Source organism: Zootoca vivipara, chromosome 9 (genome assembly GCF_965207765.1).
Source record: "Zootoca vivipara chromosome 9, rZooViv2.hap1.1, whole genome shotgun sequence".
NCBI classification, from domain to species: domain Eukaryota; kingdom Metazoa; phylum Chordata; class Lepidosauria; order Squamata; family Lacertidae; genus Zootoca; species Zootoca vivipara.
Window position 1 is genome coordinate 27,101,972 of NC_142592.1, and position 24,776 is coordinate 27,126,747.

The window sequence follows — 24,776 nt, forward strand, 5'->3', positions numbered from 1 at the left end:
CCCATTGAAAGTAATGGAATGTGAATTAATCCGTTCCAGATGGGTCCGCGGTGTTCGTAAACCGAAAATTCGTAAACCGAGGTGTTCATAAACCGAGGTTCCACTGTACTGTACTTTTATTTTCTAATCAGATTCTGTACTTGCTCCCTGAGGTTCTGCGTAAGCATAATGAGCTAATGGCAAGGACAAATGAATATGGACCTACTGTAGTCTTTTGCTTGCATGTCAAGGCCACAATCCAGCCCCCTTGGGAAATAAAGACACAATGACACATGGGCCACGGTTTAAATAGACCCCACAGCCCCCTCACGCTCCCATTGGAGCACCTTCCTGGGGTAACCGTGGAGCCATACTCCATCGCGATGCAGGACACCACCCTGACCAGTGCTAAAGAGGGGGTGTCCTGTGGCCAGCGCACAACCCAGACCCTCAGTTAAGAGAATCCGACATGTGCTAACTTCCTACATAGGCAGTGCTCATCACCAAATATTGTGTTTTCAATTTCATAAAATTAGAAATTGTAACGGTTATCAGATTAGAACACACACAAAAAAGAATTCTGAGCTATCGAGGAATAAGGGATATTTGCATTAAAAATATATTAACTTCTAGAAATACCCATCTAAGAAAAAAGGTAAAGGTAAAGGGACCCCTGACCATTAGGTCCAGTCGTGACCGACTCTGGGGTTGCGCGCTCATCTTGCATTATTGGCCGAGGGAGCCGGCGTATAGCTTCCAGGTCATGTGGCCAGCATGACAAAGCCACTTCTGGCAAACCAGAGCAGCACATGGAAACACCGTTTACCTTCCCGCTATAGCAGTTCCTATTTATCTACTTGCATTTTGACGTGCTTTCGAACTGCTAGGTTGGCAGGAGCTGGGACCGAGCAACGGGAGCTCACCCCGTCGCAGGGATTCGAATCGCCGACCTTCTGATCAGCAAGCCCTAGGCTCAGTGGTTTAACCACAGCGCCACCTGGGTCCCGAAGAAAAAAGGTAGGATAGTAAAAATTTTGGTGCTATTACACCCAGTTAATTCTAACCATCTGTCTGTAAAATATCAACTCAAAAGTACCATACGCTTGTCAAAATTTTGACAGGTCTCAGTTAGGGACCACTCTCCCCCATTATCGCCAATGGATCTCTTCCAGAACAGGATTTTAAAATTAATTGGAAGCATTAGCACTTGATTCTCTCTGAGCAGAGCTCTTGTTTGCATAATATATTGTTCTAACTGGTTGATTTTATCTGGAAAGAAAGGGAGGCACAGACTACTGTATAGCGTGACAGCAATGAAAATTGTATAGTCCAGGTTGAACATGCTGTACAGTAGTGGAAAACACAGCTAATTTTGCAGTGGTTTTCAGAAAGTTTTGGAGCAGGCTTTGATAGTGCCAAAACCCAAATATTCAGTCTCAAATTTATTTCCCAAACTATTAGCAGTAATTCTGTCTGAACTTGCTTCTCTCATATATGGGACTTGTCTCTTCTCTTAAGATTGTAGAATCTAATATACAAATGAAAGGCAGCATCTACCTTCACAGAGGCATTCATCCGAGAATGGAAATATACTTCCATGCATAAAAGAAATTTTAACAGAGAACAGTTTGCAACAGTTCCTTCTTAGTCACCTGACAACCACTGATGTACTTCTTTCTTGTCTAGCCAGTCTCTTAATAACCAACATGCTTAGGTTTAATTAAAGCATGAATGGGTTACATAGAATAAGCTATGCCAGAATTACCTATGTCATTTCCTTTTACCTTGGGAGTAAATAGGCAATAAAGCCTATTGTTCACCCTAAGTCTACCTGAGAAACTCAGCATGTGAAGAAGCTTGAGCTGCTCACTCCAGCTCATTTACATGGCTCTCTTGAGTTCCTATACCAATAATTTCAGGAACTTTCACTGCTTTGTAACTAAACTAAATTTTACTGCCTAGGCAGCTTTTCTGACTGATGTATGGAAAAGCACACGAACCAGACATTGGAAGAGTTTGTAAGTAAACCAATTTTTAATTTACCAAAGAGATCTAGATGAGGATGGTATGCCGATGCTGTGAAGGATGCTTCAGCAGCACTGAGCCCACAATAACCTTCTGTGTGGAAGCCCCCCCCCCAAGACACAAGTGAAGCAAGACTGCAAAAAACTATCAATTTATAAAAAGCAGGGGCATTTGGATTTTATTACCATCTTTATTATAGCAATTTTCCCGTGGCACAGTTAAATGGAAGTGTATCCTGCCTGTTCACATCACTTTTAATGTATTTGAGTGAACTTTGATTTATTTCAGCAACAGCTAAAATCTTTGATTCTATTTTTACACTGAAGGATATAATAATCAATGCAATTAAAATGGGAAATGAGCAGAACTGTACAGTTTTCAATACACTTCAGAAGGACCTAGTTTTCTGCCATTCCAAGTTTATTTATTTTTTCATAAACTTGCCTACCTGTGCACTATATGATTATGAGATCTGCTTTAAAAATGTTGCTAGGCAGCAAGTTCTCTCTTCCTACTGGGTTCACTGGGTGACAGACAGGAGGACAGAGATTCTGTATCTCTAATACCGGTAGTTCTGTAAAATAAGGGTTTCAGCTTTGTGCCACTAGCAATCATTTCCATTTCTAAATAGCTATTAAGAAGGCAGGAGACCTGTCCTTCTTTGGACCAGGTCACCCTACTGCCTTCTTGTAGCATGAAAAGATTATGCACAGCCAAACGTCTCCATAGCCCATGAAAATATCACAGTCTCTTGCCCATGCCTACTTAGCAATTCCCTTGCAGTTAATTTGTGATGCAGCAGCTGAATGTGTAAACTAACACAATCTATCTGGTGTAAGGGCAACTGAGGGCCAGATCACATGACCCTCTTGATGCGTTAGCCATCCAGTTATAAGCTTATCATGGCACAGCTTGCTTCCAATTGAAGAGAACTGCATTAGTGTGATAAGGTTCTATCTGCGATAAGCTATTGTCCTAGTTATCACATGAGAAGCATGGTGTGCGAACTACAGTTTCATGTCATTAGATGGGATCAATTTCTAATTCCTGCTGACTCATTCTGTAAGGGAGGCAAACAGGGAAAATGCGGCTACGGATAAGCAATTTTGTAATGACCTTAATTTGTGAAGATTACAACAAATGTTAGCAGGATTCCGGGAGGGGGACGGGGGACGGACAAGTCACACATTCCCAACACCCACCCACATGAAACCTTCCATTTCCCAGGATGCTGCAGTTTAATCATTCTTCTAGGAAATAATGCCACTTTATTCTTTAGTCCTGCTCTAGGAAGCACAGGAAGGTTTTTCTTTGTAGAGCCTGCCATGCTAACTTCTGATATGCTCCATTTCCAGGTACTACATGCCAAGGTGAAGTGGAGGAAGCCAAGATGTCCCGGCAGTGCTCTCTCCCCAACACCTGGCAGTCTGCATTATTGCTGAATAGTGCACAGTTACCTGCATTTGCTTATTCAGCCAGTGAAAAACACAAGTAGTTGTGCACTTTGTGGGGATCAAGTATGATGAAATGATATATCGAGGCCTGTAAGAATCTCCATGTGGGAAATGATCTATGGGTACGTCTTAAGGTTTGTTTACAAACAACAATTGCACCCATCATTTATAGCAGGGCTCCATGTGTAGTTAGGGGACGCGGGTGGTGCTGTGGGTTAAACCACAGAGCCTAGGGCTTGCCGATCAGAAGGTCGGCGGTTTGAATCCCCACAACGGGGTGAGCTCCTGTTGCTTGGTCCCAGCTCCTGCCAACCTAGCAGTTCGAAAGCACGTAAAAGTGCAAGTAGATAAATAGGAACCGCTACAGCGGGAAGGTAAACGGTGTTTCCATGCACTGCTCTGGTTTGCCAGAAGCGGCTTAGTCATGCTGGCCACATGACCTGGAAGCTGTACGCTGGCTCCCTTGGCCAATAATGCAAGGTGAGCGATGCAACCCCAGAGTCAGTCACGACTGGACCTAATGGTCAGGGGTTCCTTTACCTTTTATGCGTAGTTAGGGATGTGGGTGGCGCTGTGCGTCTAAACCACTGAGCCTAGAGCTTGCCAATCAGAAGGTCGGCGGTTCAAATCCCTGCGATGGGGTGAGCTCCCGTTGCTCGGTCCCTGCTCCTGCCAACCTAGCAGTTCGAAAGCACGTCAAAGTGCAAGTAGATAAATAGGTACCGCTCCGGCGGGAAGGTAAACAGCGTTTCCATGCACTGCTCTGGTTTGCCAGAAGCGGCTTAGTCATGCTGGCCACATGACCCGGAAGCTGTACGCTGGCTCCCTTGGCCAGTAAAGCGAGATGAGCACCACAACCCCAGAGTCGTCCACAACTGGACTTAGCGGTCAGGGGTCCCTTTACCCTTTCCCTTTCTATGTGTAATTACAGGTCCATGAAGATGTGTAAACAGGGTCGCCCCAGCCCAGGACATTTTCCTGCTAGAAGCAAAAGAAGAAATGCCACCCCCTGCCTCCTCTGTGTGCCTGGCATTGTGGTAGGTGGTGGGTGGAAGTGAGCATGTGGGTGAAGACATGGTCTAGGAGGAGGCCAGGGGCAACATTCCTGTTTTTCTTCTAGGGGCAAAACGCTAGAAAGCACAGAGTGGGGCATGCAGCAAGAAGAGGAGGCAGTGGCCAACAAGTGCAGAAGGTGACAAGTAGTGTCCCCCCACAGAGGCCAGATTGATCACCTCTCCTGGCTATCGGGAGCCTGCTGCCCTGAGGCAATTGCCTCACAGCTCTTCATGGGCTGGATGACCCTGCCTGTAAAGTGAAGGTGTAGCCTGAAGCTTGGCTACATATAATGAAAATGGGAAATTACCAAAAGCTTCTTATGACCATAAACTTGTTTTGCATAATTAAATACTGTAGTGTTGTGATGAAAAGGAGTGTTCAAGGGTTCACAACGAGAGATTTGCTATTGATCTGGACAAATGAATGCACAATCAAGTTCCGAGTGTGGAGACAAGTGATTGCCTTAAAAGGGCATCACTTGATAAATACATGAAGGTTCACATTAACCTTTCACTGACTTGGCTGGTACAAGGTAGGGAAAGCCATAAATGCACAAATAAGCTACATCCTACTAGAAACAATTACTATTGACACAGAGGCATGCACAGTGCAAGCCCCTGAGTATTCAAAGACAATAAGACCTTGAACAGAAGGGAAAAGCTAGTGTTTGTCCTTTCCAATGGGAATTATGGTGAGGGAGTTTTATTCATATATTTTTAAAAAGAGCCAATGCATATAAAATTAATGAATAAATGTACTGAAGTGTGTTGTTGGGTTCTGCTACAATTAGTATATTTGTTCTGTTCTATTATCAGGTTTTACACACACAATATTTTTTGTTAAGGAATGTCCCTAGGGACATTCTAGTCTATCGCCGGCTTTAAAATGGCAAGTACGCAATGTCTTTCAAAGGCAAGTTAATTACAATTAAAATGGGAATTGAAAAAGCAAACATGCAACTTCCTAAATAAATAGTGCATACTACTATTAGTTGCCTTACGCAACGAGCATCTAAGCAACATAACATACAACAGAAAACAAACACTAAAACTAGTAGAGTTCTTTCTTTCCCCCGCTTACTGATCAAATTGAGACTTAAGATCTGCCAAGGAAACCTTGCTGGCCATCCCGCAACCTCCAGACTATCACTTGGAGACTCCATGGAAGTAGATCCTCTCAATGGTAGCACCCACCTTTGAGAATGCTCCCCCCTGGGTAGTTTGAGAGGCGGAGCCAATAACTAGCTTGATATACCTTTTAAATAAATAGAAATTATTATTCCTTAAGGCTTTTTTAAAAACAAACAAAGAAACATCCATGGTAGCCTTTGCCAACCTTGGGCCTTCCTGCTGTTTTGCATTACAAATCCCAACAGTTTCGGGAAAGCATGACTATACTTGCTGGGGCTGATGGAAGCTGAGGGCACCAGGTTGGGAAACCCTGATCTATGGTATATAATTTTATTCTGTTTTTATTTAGCTCGTAAAAGAGTTCTATTGGACCGTTGATGCTCTATGAATTTATATTGATCCCCCCTTCCCAATTATATTTTATGTAAACCGCTTAGAGAATTCTTTTTATACTGCAGGACATAAAGTTTATAAATAAATACATAAATTCGAAATGCGAACAATTCAAAATGATGCAACCAACCAGCAACAACAACCAAAAAGCAAGTGTGAGCACATGGCACAATCATTTAAAATCTGAAAACCCCAATAGAACATGTCCCCATAAGATTTAATAGTGACTAAAATTAGAGGTGTTAAAATGAAATTAAAATGTTAAAGAGATATTAAAGGACTTGGAAGATTAAAAGGGACATTAAAGCATGTGTCAAGTGAGCCTCCTTAGCATGGGCTGGGGAGTATCAAGCGTAGGGGCTAAATACGGACCTCTACACCTCTTTTGTGGCCCCTGAGATTCTCAGTAGCCCACAATCCCCTCCCCAGGCCATGCACTCTCTCTTCTGGCTGCAACTCTCAGCAGCCCTGGTTTGCAACCTGCTTGAGTGTTTTTGTGTAACTGGAATGCATTCTCTGATAATCCCAGATGGAGGAAAGAGAGGGGCATCTAGCCAAGGTGAAATTTACATTCATTTTCCCACCCACTTTTGCCTCTGGCACCACCCTGTAAGAAAAACACTCTGGGGAGAGGGCATACTCCCCAGGACTCCGGAGCGTCTTTCTGGTGGCCCTCTCTGGCTGGCATGTTCCTTCAGTCCAGAGTGCCAGAAATGTGCGACTCTTTCCTCATGAAAAGAGCACGCAGGTCTTCTAACATCATGTAGCAAGAAGAAAGATTCATCTGTAGTTCTACTGTACTTTATTTACAGTCTATATACAGAGACTCCATAATCACGTCTGTGTTCTCCGAACAAGAGTACAGAACTGCGAAACGGCAGAAGTGAAACCAACAGATACAATAACAACACTTAGGCAGAAGAGATAAGATAGACTTCCGTTCTCACATTCTCTCAGACACTCGTGTGATTTAAACCAAACTCACTAGTCCTTGCTGTAGCAGCTAAGGATAGATAAAATCCTAACACACCCACCACTGGCAGGTGGCCCTTAGAAGGCTGCCCCAAAGTGAGATTTGGCCTGAAAAGGTTCTGCACCCTTTCTCTTTGGGGAGAGCATTCTACACATGGTGGAGTGGGAGGACCATAGAGAAGGATCTCTTTCCTTAGTTGTCACCCTCTGTCAAGAAGGCAGAGGGCCTTCTCGGTGGTGGCGCCCGCCCTGCGGAACACCCTCCCATCAGATGTCAAAGAGAAAAACAGCTACCAGATTTTTAGAAGACATCTGAAGGCAGCCCTGTTTAGGGAGGCTTTTAATGTTTAATAAATTATTTTATTTCATTTTTCTGTTGGAAGCCGCCCAGAGTGGCTGGGGAAACCCAGCCAGATGGGTGGGGTATAAATAAATAAATTATTATTATTATTATTATTATTATTATTATTATTATTATTATTATTATTATTTCTGCATGTGCTGTAGAGGGAAGTGAAGGGCAGCTGGGGCTTGTCAACCTGGGAAGATAGTCCATTCAGGAAAGGCTTCCTCAAACTGTGGCCCTCCAGATGTTTTTGGCCTACAACTCCCATGATCCCTAGCTAGCAGGGCCGGTGGTCGGGGATGATTGGCATTGTACAGTAGTCTCAAAACATCTGGAGGGCAGAGTTTGAGGAAGCCTCAAATCTAGGAGAAGATTTGAGGCTTCCTCAAATCTGTCTCAAGACAGCCGGATGCCAGCAGCAGACACACATTTTAGGAAAGACCCTGAAGACACTTCAGGAAATGTAAGCTTTCAAGAACCACCTAAAAGCAAAATGTTAGGTGCTACCCTAATTTTAATCTGAAGCTGATTCTAGAGAGCTGGAACATAACACTGAAAGCCCCATTTTTACTTAGCATCATATGTACCACTACAGCATACAATCCTCTTAGCAACATCCTAAGGGATATATCTATAGAGCATGTTGTTCATATGTTTAGATCAAGACATGGCAGCTGTTTCTTCATATTGGTTTTTTAGGGTGGTATAGTTCGCAAATGACGGATCAGAGTTTTCGGTGATGAATAACATATATTACATAAAATGACCCCCCAGTGTGAAAAAATGATATGTAGGGAATGTGACTCTCCAAAATGTTGAAGATAAATGCAAAGTATTATTGACTTTCCCTTTTCAGGAAAAAAAATCTTTTTCAATTATGATCTAAATAAATTTCCAATTTTCAGCACAGACTTTTTCATTCATTCCGATCAGTCCTTTGGTTTTTATATGTCAGGGGTTTATTGACAATAAACCCTTTACATATAAAAAGTAAGTAAAATATTTATTTGCTAGTGCACTTTTTGAACAACAAAGGAAAGCAATTAATAGGGACATAACATTACATGAAAATGATTTATGGCCTTCGGCTATCAAATACGTAGAGATGAGGATGACTGCACCAAATAAACAAAACCAATGGAGTTAATGATCTTGTTTATCATGGAGATTGAAGGAACCTCTTCTAATTTCCTGCAACAAGTTAACTTTTTTCAGTGCTATTCTAAACAAATTTCCAATTTTCAGCACTGATACCAGTAAAAATGATTTGTTGAGGGAACTTTTTATTTTCATCTGCTCTTTGGTTTTTATATATGGGAAGTTCATTGGAAATGAACAGTTTGTGTATAAAAAGGAAGTAAAATAGTACATAAATAATATAATAAAAATGAATTCATATACTTGGGCTTGAAAAAAAAACTATCTTCCCTTCCTGTCTATTGTTTTTAGAGCTCTCTAGTAGAATCTGTATACTGTACAATAATTATAAATTATAAAATTCTTCTTCATTCAGGTCACTTCAAATGTAGTACCAGACTACAGCTGGAAAGTGAAATTATGTCTTTAATTTGTTTGATGATGGGAAAAAATTGTTTGTCATTTGTGCTTCCAAACCTTCAGGATTAATTGTCACTTTCAAGACAAAGTATTCATGATAAACATGCAATGTGTATTAACTTATGGGAATTTCATGGAACATTTGTAGATAGTTGGCTACTTCACTATATAGCAAAGTATCACTTATCCATCATTTAAAAAATATTTAAAAATGTTTAACATGTTTACCAGGAAATTGCCAAACAAAATATAATAATAATAATAATAATAATAATAATAATAATAATAATAATAATTTATTATTCATACCCCGCCCATCTGGCTGGGTTTCCCCAGCCACTCTGGGCGGCTTCCAACTGAATATTAAAAACAATACAGCATCAAACATTTAAAATGTCCCTAAACAGGGCCGCCTATAGCATGCATACACAGAGAGAAGGGAGACAAGCAACCTGCACACACTTACAAACTCAACTCAGCCATGTTTTTGATCCCAGGGGAAGTAGTGTTGTAGGAGGGCCTCCTCCTGCTCCAGTCCTGAGGAGTAAAATCAGAGCTGCTTTTTTTACCTTTACAAATGGCCCGTTCTTCCTCTGGTGCAGCTCCATTGTTAGAAGAGCAGATGAACTTAGGAAACTCTCAAAGCTCTTCTACTATAGGGTTCCCAGACGTCCCCAGATTTGCAAATCTGTCCCCGGGAAACGTGGCAGCTGCAGCCTCAGCAGCCCGGAGCCAGCCTGTTAGCACAGTTGGCTCTGGCTGGCTTCAGGAGCTGCTCACTGCCGTGGCGCTCACAATTTTTCCTGCGCCATGGCAGTGAGCAAGCCAGCCAAAGCCAACTGCACTACCAGGCTGGCCCCTCCTGAGCAACGGCTGCCTGCCCGTGACTCCCGAGCCTCCCCTGATCTGTCAAAACAAAGGGGGAAGGGGGAAGGAGATCAGGGAAGGCTTGGGAGTCATGGGTGGGTGGCACACCGTTGCCCAGTTTTTTTAAAAAAACTCTGCGCATTTATGTTTCACAGGGTGTGAAAGAAGGGCTTTGCACCTTTATACAATATGCATGTGTGCTTGGGCCAGGGTCTTTTGCCTCACTCCCCCCCCCCAACTACTAACTCCCTGTTGCTACTCTGCTTCAAAAAAAGTGTCGTCAGATTCATTGAAAAAAAATCTGGTAACCATATTCTAATAACAATGGCATGTCAGAGAGGAAAGATCTTTTGCAAAGCTACTAACACCCCCACTTTCTAGTTCATTAGCTATCTTTCTATTCTGCCTCATAAAACTACTTTACCTGTTAAAAGTAAAGTGCACCAGAACCTATTTAATTTCTGACTCAGCAGCACAATCTTATGTGTGCTCAGAAGTAAAGACTACTGCATTCAATGGTTCTTTCTCCCAGGAAGATGAGTATTACATTGCTGCATGAATCTCAGTTTTTAGATGATGATGATACATTGCCCAATATCAGAACAATTGTTTTCTAGAACATTTTTATGTGACTAAATAGACTCGGACTGATAAAGTTGATCATGTGATATATGAGTATAATTTTTCCTGCAATATTTTCAAGGCATTAGAGCCAATAGAGCACAACAGGAATTTAAATCTAAGCTCTGTGATTAATTGCACTCTGTGATTTGACATTAGTAGCCAATCTTGCGGCACAGTAGGATGCTAGATTAAAACTGAATCGTGGATGAATCCTATCTTCCTGACCTTTGCAAATTTCTCCCAAGGAAAGGTTTTTACACTTTGAGGTCACTACTGACACCATCCTCTGTTTTAGATGGATGCTTTCATAACAACTTTTCTATCTACTTGTGGAGCCCACGTTGTGAAAAATTTACAACATTTATATATCTCACTGGGCTATCCCTGAAGAAGCAATGTTAAGTTTCTTGCCCAATTACTGGAGGGTCAAATCCATTGGCCACATCCATAAAAACTTGATAATCTATTTGCTAACAATAGCAAATAGAAGATTACTAAGAAAGTAGCAATTTTCTTCTAGGTTGCTATAAAATGTCAGCCAAGTTTCCTTGCTATAACCATCGTGTAAATTGATGTTCTTGTTACTCTTTGTTTTATATTGCATTGTCATCTTGCTTTATATGTTTCTTGTTTGCTTGTCATGAGTTATAACTTAAATAAATGTGACCTATCCATAAAGGTTGAGCCAATAAAGTGTTTGACCTATTTGATACGACTTTTCACACTTTCCTTACAACCACAGTGTCTGAGGCATCTTTGAGATCATGTGGGGGAAATAAGGAGGTCAAGCATGTAAGAAATGCATGACGTTGCATCAGTTACAGCCCCATGGGAATTATTGCCCATGGACACACCAGTTTTATTTGAAATGACAGCGTCTAAAGATGGGCTCATAAATGCCTCAGTATTATTCAATATAAAATTCTGAAATTGCTGGGCGAGGGAGACTAGCATGCATAAAAGAAGTAGTATGGTCCAGTGCACAGAGAATTGTAACGAGATTGTGGTTCATCTGTGATCTGGAGAGGATAGCAAGGAATGGGCCCAATCGGGAAGAGACTGTGTATCCTGTTAAAGGTTGTAAAAACTGGAATCAGGAAACAGGAGTGGTCAGAGAAAGGTACTTCAGACTTCTGACCTAGAGCAGTCATGTTTCAGATCAGTCACTGACCAAGTCACTGCTATAATGGAATCATGACCTTATCTGAGTGATGAATAGCATGCATATAGTCACTATTAAATAGAGACCTTCAGCATAGCCACGTCTGAGGCTTTTCCTCCAGTTCCATCTAGCTCAGGCATCCCCAAACTGCGGCTCTCCAGATGTATTGGCCTACAACTCCCATGATCCCTAGCTAACAGCACCTGTGGTTGGGGAAGATGGGAATTGTAGTCCAAAACATCTGAAGGGCCAAAGTTTGGGGATGCCTGATCTAGCTTCTGCTATTGCGGACATCAGGGCTCACATGCATAAAAGTCAACAACTCCATGTTTCACCCTTCATTGATGAATTCACAGGTGAAGAAGGGAGTTTGCGCAACTGAAAACCACTGTATCTGAAGCGAAGCTCGGTGATGCAAATGCAGTGTTTCTATGTTGGTTGCTATATGCTAGCAAGTCAAAATTTGAAGCTGTGGTAATCAAGTAGTGAACATGCATGTAGGGAGAAGCTCTGTGTCTGAACTTTCCCCACAGCAGCTAGAATATTCATGAACGTTTTACCCACTCTAGCACAGAAACCCCTTTCCCATTAATATTTGCTCACTCTTCCTGTACGCCATTGAATCCAGTTCTGTATTTTAGCAGTTTCCTCCAATAAGTAGGACAGTAGGAAGCCAAATGGGAGCAGATGGAGCTGCAGATAAATAGACCAGGCAGAGCAAAAGCTATTGCAGTTCCATTACTGTATGTAGCCCAGGGCAGGAGAGGTAGGCTAAAAAAGGTTTTGCTTTGGCAAGGTCCCCAGAGTGAAGCCAGATTACATGGAGTAGGTCCTGTGAACTGGATAAGACTCTTAGAGCAGCCAGCAGGAAAGTTACTTATCACCATCTTTACATCAATGATTTCCTCACCTATCAAAACAACCGTGTGCATAAACTGCCTTCTAGTATTTTTCTTTCCATAATTTAAGCAATCAAACTTCAAATGATCATACATCTGCCATGATAAATACCTTTTTTAAATATATAAATTTTTGCAAAGGCATGCCCTGTTTATTTATGGTGTCAGCAGTTTTTCTCTGCTCCATTCAGACATAGAGGATTAGATTCAGAATGTACTTAGGCATTTCCCTAAATCTTTTCTAATTCAAGTAAGACAGTTTTAAGCATGCACCCCAGTACTAATCTGAACAGGAGTAAGCTGTTTTGAACACAGACCAAAATTTTCTGACCCAAATAATCTGCCACATGGTGCCAGGGTGCATTAATTACTATAACACTGACTATGACACACAACATGCAACAGGGAATTTCTCAGTTCTTGTTTTGTGGAGTATTCTCAAGGCATATACTTTAATCACAGAATTAATTTTGGCATTAAATTAAATGATAGGACTAAACAGTAATTCAGTTTTACAATGATAAATGATGCTCAGAGAGGGGATAAGCCTGACAAAAGTTTAAACTGCAATTTGGGCATAACCAACCTGTACGTAATTTTAATTAACTGCCTTTACTTTCATTAAATCTGCATATCCCTATGAAAGAATCAATCATTTGTTGACTTTGCACAGTGAGATAACAGGATGAAAGTGACAGGTATCCTCATGGCATGAATCACACACTAGCTGTTTAAAACAATAAAAATAAAAAGAGCACTTCAGAAGAGTCTATACCCCACTCTTTCCACTTCCCCTGCAAAGTGACTAAAAGAGGAGTGGAATTAACACGTAGCCTGTGAAATGATTCAAGCACTGTAGTGCTACTAAGGCAGCTCCATTTCACTGTTCATTTCCCTGGTCCTATGTGGGAAGATTGTTTTATTTTATTTCCCAGCTGCCTTTTTCCATAAGGTCCCAGGGTGAGTTACAACAGTATAAAAATACAGTATTAAAATCAGTTTTTTTAAAAAAAATTGCAATCAGAACAAGAGGGTAGATCCATATATATAAATTAACACACACACACAATCCTGTTGTCATTATCTATGTCTATCTATCTATCATCTATCTATCTGTCTGTCATCTGTTGGAAGCCACCCACAGTGGCTGGGGCAAACCAGTCCAATGGATGAGGTATAAGTACAGTGGTACCTCATAAGATGAAATTAATTCGTTGCGATAATTTCGTCTTGCAAAGCGCGGTTTCCCATGGGAATGCATTGAAATTTAATTCATGCATTCTAGGGGGGGGGAGAAGCACAAAAAAGACACCAACTCACCCGCCACGGCCGGAAGTTTTTCATATTTTAAGGGGAGGGGGAAGCAGGAGGAGGGCCAGGGAGAGGTTCCCTCCCTCCTTCCCCAGCAGCCGTTCGTGCGCCATTCGTGCGCCCAACCAGACGGCTGCTCCAGAAGTTTTAAGGCCCTGGGGAGGGGGAAGCAGAAGGAGGGCCCTCCCACCTTCCCCAGCAGCTGGACCCTCGCGCCCAACCAGACAGCTCTCCCGTTCGCGCGCAGGCAGCTTAAGGTGAGAGTGAGGGGGATCCAGCTACTGCTCGGCTGCCAGCTGCCATTTCAGTGGATTAAAGTCACCTCCTCGCGGTGCCCTGCTTTATCTTGCGAAGTTTTCTATGGCACGGCTTGCGAGTCTGCCAAAAAATTGCAAAACGTTTTCATCTTGCGTTTTTTTTCGTGCCGCGAGGCGTTTGTCTAGCGAGGTACCACTGTAATAAATTGTTGTTGTTGTTGTTGTTGTTGTTGTTGTTGTTGTTGTCAGGTGTCAAAGGCAAAAGCAAAGAGGTACATCTTCAGCATTTGATGAAACCTGTGCAATGAAGGTACTAGACACACCTCTGTGGCAATGAAATTCCACAGCTTAGGGGCTGCCACAGAGAATGCCCTCTCACGGGCTGCCACCCCCTGGACTCATGAGGTCGGTGGAACTACCAAGAAGAGTCCTGTAGTAATCTTCTATAACAGCAATGTCCAACAGGTCGATCGTGATCTACCAGTCGATTGTGTGATCTTTAGTGGTTGACCCCAAAAAACCAAAATCTCAACAACTTTGGGTCTTCCTCCCACCAAAAAGCTTAACAACTACCAGATTTTTTTAGTGGGAGTAGATTGCAGTCTCTTGGAATTTGGACATCCCTGTCCTATGAGAACCCATGGCTTAAATTGTCAAAAGATCTATAACCTTTCTGCAGAAGTCCTGGCCATTCCCCTTGTTTTGCAAAAGGGAGGAATGCAGTACTCCTCTAATCTACTTCACAACACTTGCCGTAACTTATAGAAGTAGTGCATAGTAAAGAAAAATCCAGAGAACTAGAAAGCTATTTCAAGGAAGAACTAGAGAGATCATCCACAGAACAATCTGTTTATAAATAGTATCGAAAGAGGTGCTCGTTTTCACACATAGCTGCGTTATAAAATTGTACATACGCCACGATAATTTGTGTTCATCGTTTCGAAATTCAGTAAACGAGTCACTGAAATGGAAATCACTTTAAGGGTCACCTAGCCTGATCCCAAAGCGAATAGAGGAAATCTGCTGCTCTAGTATCTCTGAAAGGTCCAGAAAAACCTCCAACAACAATCCCCTGCCTTCCAAGGGACTCTGTTCTACAGTTACAGTTTTCAAGTACACTAGACATCATTTTGCCAGGCGAAAAACTTACCACTGGCAGGAAGACTCCAGCCAGCTACAAATTTAGTTCGGACTAGCAATTTGAACAATGAAAAATCCACTATATATGTGGGTTTTATTTCAGTTATCGTTTATAACAGTCCCTGTCAAACTGATATAACACCAACATATCATTTTATTTTTTTAAAAAAAGTTATGATGCATTACAACATCTTATAGCAATGAATTCCACAATTGGATGGCATACTGTGTGTCTTTGTCCTGCAAACCAAAGAAGTTTGTCTTTGTCCTGCAAACCAATCAGTTTCATGGGATGCCTGAAATTTTACTGGTTTCCCACTATTTTGGATAGTTTCCTATTTGTGTGTTCCCACCTCCAGGGGTGAGCGAGTCCACTGTATAGCAGCCATCTCACCAGCATTGTGGTGGCTTGTCCTCTTGCCCTGCAGGATCATTGTACAGGATCGCTCTTTGAATCTTGCAAAAGTTTCATGTACCCTGTAGTCATTTCTAAAAACTTCCCATTTCTTAAGTATTCGACATTTGTAAGATACACCACCTGCCTCATAATTTTGGGTGCACTTTTCTTCATTGGGCTGCATCCAATGCAGTTGTCTGATTAGCACAAGGATTTTTTGCTTCCACAATGGAACTGTCCCTTGCTCCCCTGTGCCCTCCCCAAACCTTCTCCAGAGTGCTGGAAGGGAAAACCCAGAACAGATTTAGAGGATGTCTGGGGAAGAGAGTGGGTGAAGTTTCATTGTGCAAGCAGAAATCCTTCTGCTGTTGGAAGGAGACACCTACCACCATGTTCGACACAACACGTTCTCTCTTTTACATGTGGTGACACATAATATTTGAAGTAAGGGTGGAAGCACTATACATGCTGAATTGCTAGCCTCTCTGGCATGCTATTGGCTTTCTGTACAACCTAATCAAATGATTTAGGCTTTGAGTGCTAGTGTAATAGCATAGTAGCTAAAATCTCGCCTATGGTGGCCTTAGGGAAGCCTCCCTCCCACAACTGCAAAATGGGGTTTGTGTGTGTATGTGGGGGGAGAATATTGACTTACCTTACATCATGGTTGTAAGAGCTGTAGCTAGTTAATGCATGTGAAGTGCTTCGAAAACTTGAAAGCACTATGAAATGTTAAATATCATTATTATTCATGTGTTAGGACTGTTCAGCTATAAAAAAGAAAATCCAGCCTGAATGCAGAGTTGGACTAGAGTTTTCATGTCTCTAATCTATAATTAGATCTTATAGTTCTTAGATAATTTGACATTATTCAGCAGGAGACTATCAGTTCTGGAGGTAGTTTTTCCTCTCTTCAGTTTAAGATTTGTGTCCTCTAACAGTCCCATCAAACATTTGTCCCAACTCTAGCCAGTTTCGCTGGTCCAATGCAAGGACCCTGGGCAATGGGTCCAGGGAGGTGTGATCTATATGGCAGGCATAGGCAAACTCGGCCCTCCAGATGTTTTGGGACTACAACTCCCATCATCCCTGACGACTGGTCCTGTTAGCAAGGGATGATGGGAGTTGTAGTCCCAAAACATCTGGAGGGCTGAGTTTGCCTATGCCTGCTATATGGTGTGACCTATTCTTCAGTACTACGGCAGCTCAGTAGCTGTTGTGCCTATAAGCATACAAGCACGTTTATACACACACATATGTATGCTGGTGTAGCATAGTGGCTACTGAACTGCAAATCACGAATCCCACAGTTTGAATCCCACCTTTAAGGGGGATTAAGTGGTCAGGTATCCTTAGGCAAGCACACCTGCCTCAGCTTAAATTCAACCCATTTGTAATATACAGGACAGTTGCAAGAATTGCAACTGAACACATACACAGCACTTTCAAACACATGCTAAGTTGCTGCTATTACTAATCAACATTAAAACTGATTATTGTTACAAGGCCCTAAGCATCTTCTACTAAAATATTTCAGCTATTAATTCTGAAGGAAAAGCACGTCCCACCAATGCAGACGCAGAGTCGATCCCTGACGACTCCAGAGCAGGCTGGGAAGTTCTTGGAGAGCCAATCACTGCAATTCTGAGCTCAGGCAATAGTGAACTTGATGAATTAATGATCTGACTTGGTGCAAGGCAGCTTCCTACGTTTGCAGGGAATATCCACTGAAGGATAATACCCATAGAAGTGAATGTCTCTTTTGGGGGAAATCAAAGCACATGCGGATAGGCTGCCAACAACCACTGACAGCAAGGGATGGTTGCTATGCACTATTCAGCCTCCTTGTCATCTCCAATTCATCTCTCCAAGTATCTGCAGAACTGGGTCAAATACAAAGGGATGTTGCTGTATTTGGTTAAGGCTAGAATATCAGGATAAATATCTGCTTCTCTAAATACCTTCTGCTTTCCTAGGATGCTTCAGTGTTCATCAAAATCAGAGGTAATAATAAACTGATAATGAAACACATGTTTTTGCAGAACGCTTCTTTGAGGCTAAAAATGTTATAACACTATAGAGTTATAAAATCACATGCTTTCTTTACAGTGTAACATTTCTGGACAGCGTACATAAACAGCTTTATGGAAAGCAGCATTCGCTTTCTGCCTGCCTTAGTCACACAAGCATCATATTCCCTACCCTAAAAACTTCCAGTGCATCTCAGTGGATCTGCAATAATACCCTCTCACATGTGTTTGATGCTGAAGGGGTGAATGCTCATTATTTTCGTTACTCTCGACCGAAGCTACATCAATGCCATAACAGTGAGAGATGTGAACAGCAGTGACACTGTGAGTTGACAGAGGGGTCTCCGTGTTTTGGATCAAAGGTCTCTTATTCCTCATAAAAGAGCCCTGCGCTTCAAAGCATAAGAGTGACAAGAGGTTAAGACAGTGATAAGATCATGTGTTGTATCTCTCAGTGGTGGGGGTTGTCTACCGATGGCAGTCACTCGAAAGACACTGAGGGAGCTACTGATGAAATGCCGAGCAATTTAGAAGCCATGCTCCAAATATGCTGCTACCATATAACTTTACCTACAGGTGTCTGTCTGTTTTGATGGACATGATGCCCATGCCTTCAACTCTCTTGGGCTGTGTAACACAGTCACTACCATTACTACTGACGTAGGACAACTCTCAATAGCATGAATAAAATGGCACAAATGCCGTGCCATCTGGAATATGCTCACAAGGACACATGAAGTGTGGCTGTCCTGCAGCCTGACTATAAGGAAGGTGGCAGTTTGCATGTTGTCTAGGTCATTTACCTGAATGTCTTGCCAAGCTTTGGTGATTATTCAGGAAGATAAGAAGAAGTGAGCATAATCAGCTGGAATTTATGTGTTCACAGGCAAAGCACCATCTTCTAAAATTGCCCAGAATGAACATGAGAAGTTGTAAGGGTTTCAACTACTAGACAATCAATTGAAGATAGCACCAAGAAGGCTATAAAACATGTTTCCTGGTGAAAGTAAGATGGTGTGTAATACAATTAAGGTGCTTCAAACTATGGGACAATGACCGTTTCCCCAACCTAAAAGGGGAGGCGCATTTTGCGCAGTTGCGTGCAGCCCCCCTGGGATCCCTAAGGCAGCCCTGGAAGTTCGGAAGCCGGCACTGCCTACCTGAGGCTGGAGACTGGTGTCTCCGCCCACTTGGTCAGTTGTCCAATCCAGCCAAGGGGAGGCGTGCCGGGGATTGGCTATGTAGGAACAGGTAGCCTTACCTGGCACACAGAGAAGAGAAGGCATTCGGGGGAAGCAGCCGACGGATTCAGAGCTTTCCCACCCTCCACTCACTAAAATGCTTGCTTTACAGGTTTATTCCTTCCACAGGCGTACATGCACGCAGGCGCTGCTACGACAAGGCTGCTGTTAAAGGGCCGGAAATGAATTTCCCTGCATTGGCAGGTTTCGCCTTTCCCGTAGCAATTCGCTACAACTTGGCGGTTGCCGGCCTTGGGCGGAATCCTTTAGTCATTTACATAAAGGGGCGGGGCATGGGCGGAGACCCCCGCCCCATCGCGGCGGCGATAACAGGGTTCCCATAAACGGGGCAAAAGGGGGGCGCATTTGGCGATGCCAGTTGGCTGTCATTGCCCTCCCCTTCCAGCGGCGGCGATCGCGGGGGGCGGGCTATCTGCTTGAACATATGTTCTCCAGAGTTAGCCCAACCCCCGCACATGCTGGACAACCCTGAAAGTTACCCCACCCCCGGCTGGGGGCTGGGAGGGGTACACGCCCAATGCCTGAGCCAAGGTCTTCCTACATCTGAATTTTAATAAAGCTGTGGCCAATTTCAATCCCATAAAACGTGGTCTTGCGTCTTTATTCCGCTCGGGGCTGCCCGGGGTTTAGGGGGGACTCTGCCTGACTGCGCAATAATAATTGTGTGTGTGTGATATATAATTCCTGTGTAACATATAAAGTGGAGGCTCACTCAACACCCACTTGGTGATGTACGTGAGCTGCACACAGTCTCACATATCTCCCTGCAGGGGATATTTGCTTAATACGTAACGCAGAAGAGAGAACACATGAATCATTTGTGCTTCCCTTGTCACTGCTTGTCAGTCCAAAGCCACCCTCAGAATAGTGCATAACCTAGGCAATTAGGAGCAGAAACTACACTTATAACTAATTCAAAGTGCTCTTCACAAGAAGAGCAGAACACTTAATTAATTCAAAGAATCGCCTTCCCAAGAGTGATCTGAGAATTACTTGAAGCTGAAAAATAGCAGTATACCTGGGATACTCTGCCTCCTTACAGCCAATGCTCCTTCGGGTGGTTTTGTCTGGTTTGTAGATTTAGTGTATGGACTCTCATCTGAAACACAGAAAATAATGACAATTTCAGATTCAAGGTGTGTCGTATATTTCATCTGATTCCCCCAATGGATTGTTCTGCTGCTTTGCAGTAAAAGAGAAAAAGGCTTATTTTATATAGTGGGTCTAGAATTAGGAAACCACCATATTTTCATCAAATGCTCACTTCAGTAGCATTTGACATGTTGCTAATCTTAGGACCCTCATACCTACGGGACCGCCTCTCCTGGTATGCCCCGCAGAGGACTTTAAGGTCCACAAATAACAACATTTTGGAGATCCCTAGCCATAAGTTGGTTAGACTGGTCTCAACTAGGGCCAAGGCTTTTTCAGTACTCTCTCACAGGAGACAAGGGCCCTGCGGGAAGATGGAGCTATTCCGTCTGGCCTTTGGGCTGGACTCAGTCTGACCCCTATGTTTTCCTCCCTATGGTTTTGATTTGGGCTACTTTAAAATGAGGCTGCATTTTAAAATTTAAAATGTATTTTAACCTTTATTTTAATTAATCCCCCCCTTTTACGTCTTATTGTAATGTTACTGGTGTCAGCCGCCCTGAGCCCGGTTTTGACTGGGGAGGGCGGGGTATAAATAAAAAATTATTATTATGTATTATTATTAAAATAATGAATGTAAAGCAATAAATGTAAAGCAATGTATGAATAATTGCATGTGTGCATAACAGGTAGAATAGGACCATGTATTTCCTTGTAGTAACAAAAAATTACTGATCAGTAATGGGCTTTTCCCCATGATGACCTCATTTGCATTTAATGTGAAACCAAACAATGGGTTAATGCAAATGTCACCATTCTGGAGATGAGATGGTACTGATGTCATGAACTGGCAGGGCAGCGTGGAGGAGGAGAGGTGTAGCCATGACTGGGACACACCAGGGCAAGCTGAGGCTGAGGATGGAGGAGAGGTTGGTATAGAAAATACTCACAGGGTGACCAGCGATGGTGAAGGGATGGGGGGTCAGTGCACAGGAACCAGAGCAGCAGGACCCGTCACCAGAGCCAGAGGAGCCCCTGTCTCCCCAAACATGGCAGGCTCTGAGGTGTAAGGAGCAGCAGGAGGAACACTCTAGGTGACTGAGGCAGGCAAGGGCCCACAGCCCATCTCCCTAGCTGGCCAGGTGGAGCTCTCTAGCTCTGGCAGGGAGTGTGTGATTCCTCAGCTGAAGCAGGCTGAGGACAGGTGAGGGCTATCTGCCTCATCAAGCCCAGAGGCTGCAATCTGCATGCACAGTACAAAGGGGAAGCAGAGCTGAAGTGCTGGGTCTGCTCAACTTCCCATGTTGGTTGGACCATGGCTTGGATGGTCCAGGGAGCTCTTTGAAGATGTGGCTTGTGTGGGACTGACCTCCAGGTGCCCTGGCCTCTAGATCAGCTGCTGAAGTGGGAACCTGGCCTGGCTGGACTTTGGACTTGTTAGCCCACTGTTAGCATTGGCTGTGGAATTGTGTATGCCAGAGGGACTTGCTATCCGTGGTTCAGATCAATTGGAAGCACAGCAGCTGGGAAACAGTTTAGGGGAGCTGTTTTTTTTTAAAGGAAAACAGTGGGCAGGGAAAGGGTTAAAGATCATACATTCTTAAGTGCCCCATCCTTAAGTGGCTTTCTAGTTTTAAGTGGCATCAGGCGCATGGCACATGAGTAGTGTGCAGTTTGGCTTGGAATCCCCAGAGATGTACATGAAAGAGAAATACATATATTGCAGATTGTGTAAACTTTTATGTTGCATTATTTGCAACCCGAAGACAGAAGTGCCTGGCGTGCTTTGGTCCATGGGGTCACGAAGAGTTGGACAGGACTATACAACAACAACACTCGCAACCCCCTGACCTTTCATTTTAAAATCTTGCTCTTTTATTCAGTTACCGAAGCAGGATAATACACTTGTACAGCAGCTATGTTTCAGTAACAATAAGGGAATTCTTCTTTAAATTTGGGTGCATGTCTGCCCTGCGGATAGGACCATATCCCTTTAAATTCTGAAGGATCTCTTTTTAAAAAGCCATTTAAGTCCAATCTCAGAATGGCTGGGCAATGCTATACAGGGGGAGGTAGCACTGAGGCACCCTAACACTGCCAAAGAATACTAAGGATCAATCAATTGTCTGAGGAACTGAATAGTGTTTAGACCACTTCCTCAATGAGCAGTAAAAAGAACAGAAAATTAGATTCCATTCTGGTTCTCAAGTAACTCTTAACATACCATCAAATAAAGCTATTTGCATTTTTTTTCTTTGAACCTGGAGAACCAATTAGTTTTAACCATATGCATATTTACATGCTTTAAAAATAAGTGAATAAGGCTATCAAAGACTAAAGTTATCTTGGGTAACATCCCAAGATGCGGCAAAAAAAGCAGTAGTTTAATAATAATAAAAATTCTTTTGACTGGCCCACTTGAGGTTTCATTTCCATCTACTGATTACAGTATTTATCGCTTGTTACATGTAGGTTTGCTTTTGGAAATTACTTCAAAGTGGGAAGGCCATTCATTTTTATGCAACATAGAAATGCGGCTTGGTGAGAATTACTTAAAATCACGCCCCAGATAAAAAGCACCACAAAGGTTAATATAGCATTTCTCCCCTCTCATAACCATGCTTCCTATACCATTTCCCACTTAGGCAGAGTCACCATGTTACAAACAACCCTTGGTATAAGCAGGACATTTTGCACAGGTTGCAACAAGCTGGATGCTATTAGGGGAGGTGTTCCTTGGGCCCAAAGTCATTCAGAGCTCAGTACACCAATAACACCATGAATTGGGTCCATTAGCTTGCAGGCAAGCTAGAGCAGCATTTCGAAGACTGAAGTGAGATGATCCCCTCTTGCAATCCCATGCAGCAGCTCAGCAGTTGCGTCCTGCACCAGCTGCAGCTGCCTGTAAGGTTGCAGAGGGTCCTGGCTGGCAAATATTGGAAACAGAAGAATGAATCAGACGGACTTTGGTCTGCTCCAGTTAATTATCCCTGCTACTGCCACTACTACTTATTTATCACTTTTAAATCAGCAGAAGTTAGATTAGATGGATCACTAATGCCCGTTGTTTAAACACTTAGTAACGGAATGAATTTTCCAAAGTTGCCACTGACTCTTTAAAATGGTGAAGTTTGAAACCAAGTCTCTTAGATCTACACCCTTCTAGTCACTACGGTAGAACATGGATAGGGAGCCTGTGGAACCCTCAGATGTTGCTGGACTCTGACTTTCATCAGTCCCAGCCAACATGGCCAAAGGTGAGAGAGAGGATGGAGTGTGCCTCCAGAGGTTAGCAGCAACTGGGGTGCAAGCCTTGGCAGTGTGTATAGAGGTCCTGGGCTGCCCAGACAACAAGACCTCCCTCTCAGCCTCGCAGTTGTGGTCCAAAGGAAAGCAGAGCAATACCTTTGGCACCAGCTTGGTTGCAGGAGTTGCCAGAAGGAGATGTGCAAGGACTCTGGATTTGTGTAGAGGTTATTCCTTAGCCTTTTCTTCTCCCAAATATATCCCATGAGGCAGCAGAGGTTTAAGGCAAGATTTTTCCTTCTCCTAGATGGGCTACCTTCTTTGAGCCCCATCTGCCCCTCGCTTCCCTATGTAGCATGTGCAGAACCACCCTTCTTGGCCGTTGGTCCCCACTCAATCTGCTGAGGTCTGTCTTTGCATGCAGGGGAAGTCCCTAATTCATCAAGGGTTTGAGACCCATCGGCTACCCTGACCTGGTTTAGCTGGCCAGCCAAAACCATTCCCAGGGTGTGGCCACTGTTGCATGCTGACAGCTTCTAGGTGCCGCAGGTGACAGCTAAGTGCAGGATGGGAACCAAAGTTGGCCCCTAGTACGAGCACAATGTGTTCCCCACCAAAGGTACTACCCCTCCCCTAACAACATCTGGAGGGCCACAGGGTCTTCAACCCTGCACTAGAACATACTGATTAGTGACAGTAATTGCCTAAGCAAACTAAATGTCCAGTCACCGAGGAACAAAATAAAATTCATTTAAAGGAGCATGCACACACACACACACACACACACACACACACACACACACACATGCACACACAATATATATAGTCAGTTTACCTCCCTCACTTCCAGAGGGCTCATACAGCAGGTGTCTACATCTACTACCACAGTGGGAATAATGTTTATTATGTATATGCGTTCCTTGAGCTGCATTCATTACATGAGTAGATTTTTTTTTAATTTCCTTTGGCTGAGAGATTAGACAGCCTGTGATAAACAAACAATTTCCAGCAAGTCATTATGCTGTTCAGAGGCAATTGCTGTGCCAGCAATTCCCTTAACTCAGCGACTACAGAAAAAAGCTTTCTGCGCATCTACCTACAATGGCATTTTCCGCTGGTAGAAAGATATGAACAGAATAATAATACTTCTGGATCCGGCTAGTAGTTGCCCATCTAGTCCAGCATCCTTTTCTCACAGTGGCCAAACAGATGCCCATAGGTAGTAGGTAAGCAGGACTGAGCACAACAACACTATCCAGTTTCCAGCAACTGGTATTCAGAAGCTTGCTGGGTTTGACCATGGAGGCAGAGTACAGCCATCACACTTAGTAGCCATTGACAGCCTCGTCCTCCATGAATTTATCTAATACTCTTTTAAAGCCATACAAGTTGGTTGCCATCACTGCCTCAGTAATGGTCCCTTCCAGCTCTAGAATTCTATTATCCTAAGTGAATTCCATAGTTTAACTATGCACTGTGCGAAGAAGTTTTGTTCACCCTGAATCTTCCAATATTCAGCTTCATTGATTCTATGAAATGTGATTCTATGAAACAGAAAAGATTTCAGCAGGCAATGG

At 43.1% G+C, this 24,776-nt stretch overlaps 1 protein-coding gene across 12 annotated transcripts in view; it reads right to left on the reverse strand.

The window, feature by feature from the left end:
• The window catches only part of GRIP1 (glutamate receptor interacting protein 1), a 315,585-nt gene that overhangs the window by 69,075 nt on the left and 221,734 nt on the right, over positions 1–24,776 (reverse strand). For all 12 annotated transcript variants that reach the window (XM_088676455.1, XM_035127918.3, XM_088676453.1 and 9 more), the window contains exon 2: positions 19,880–19,960. In XM_088676455.1, the coding sequence (XP_088532581.1) occupies positions 19,880–19,960 (81 nt within the window). The remainder of the gene's footprint in view (positions 1–19,879; positions 19,961–24,776) is intronic.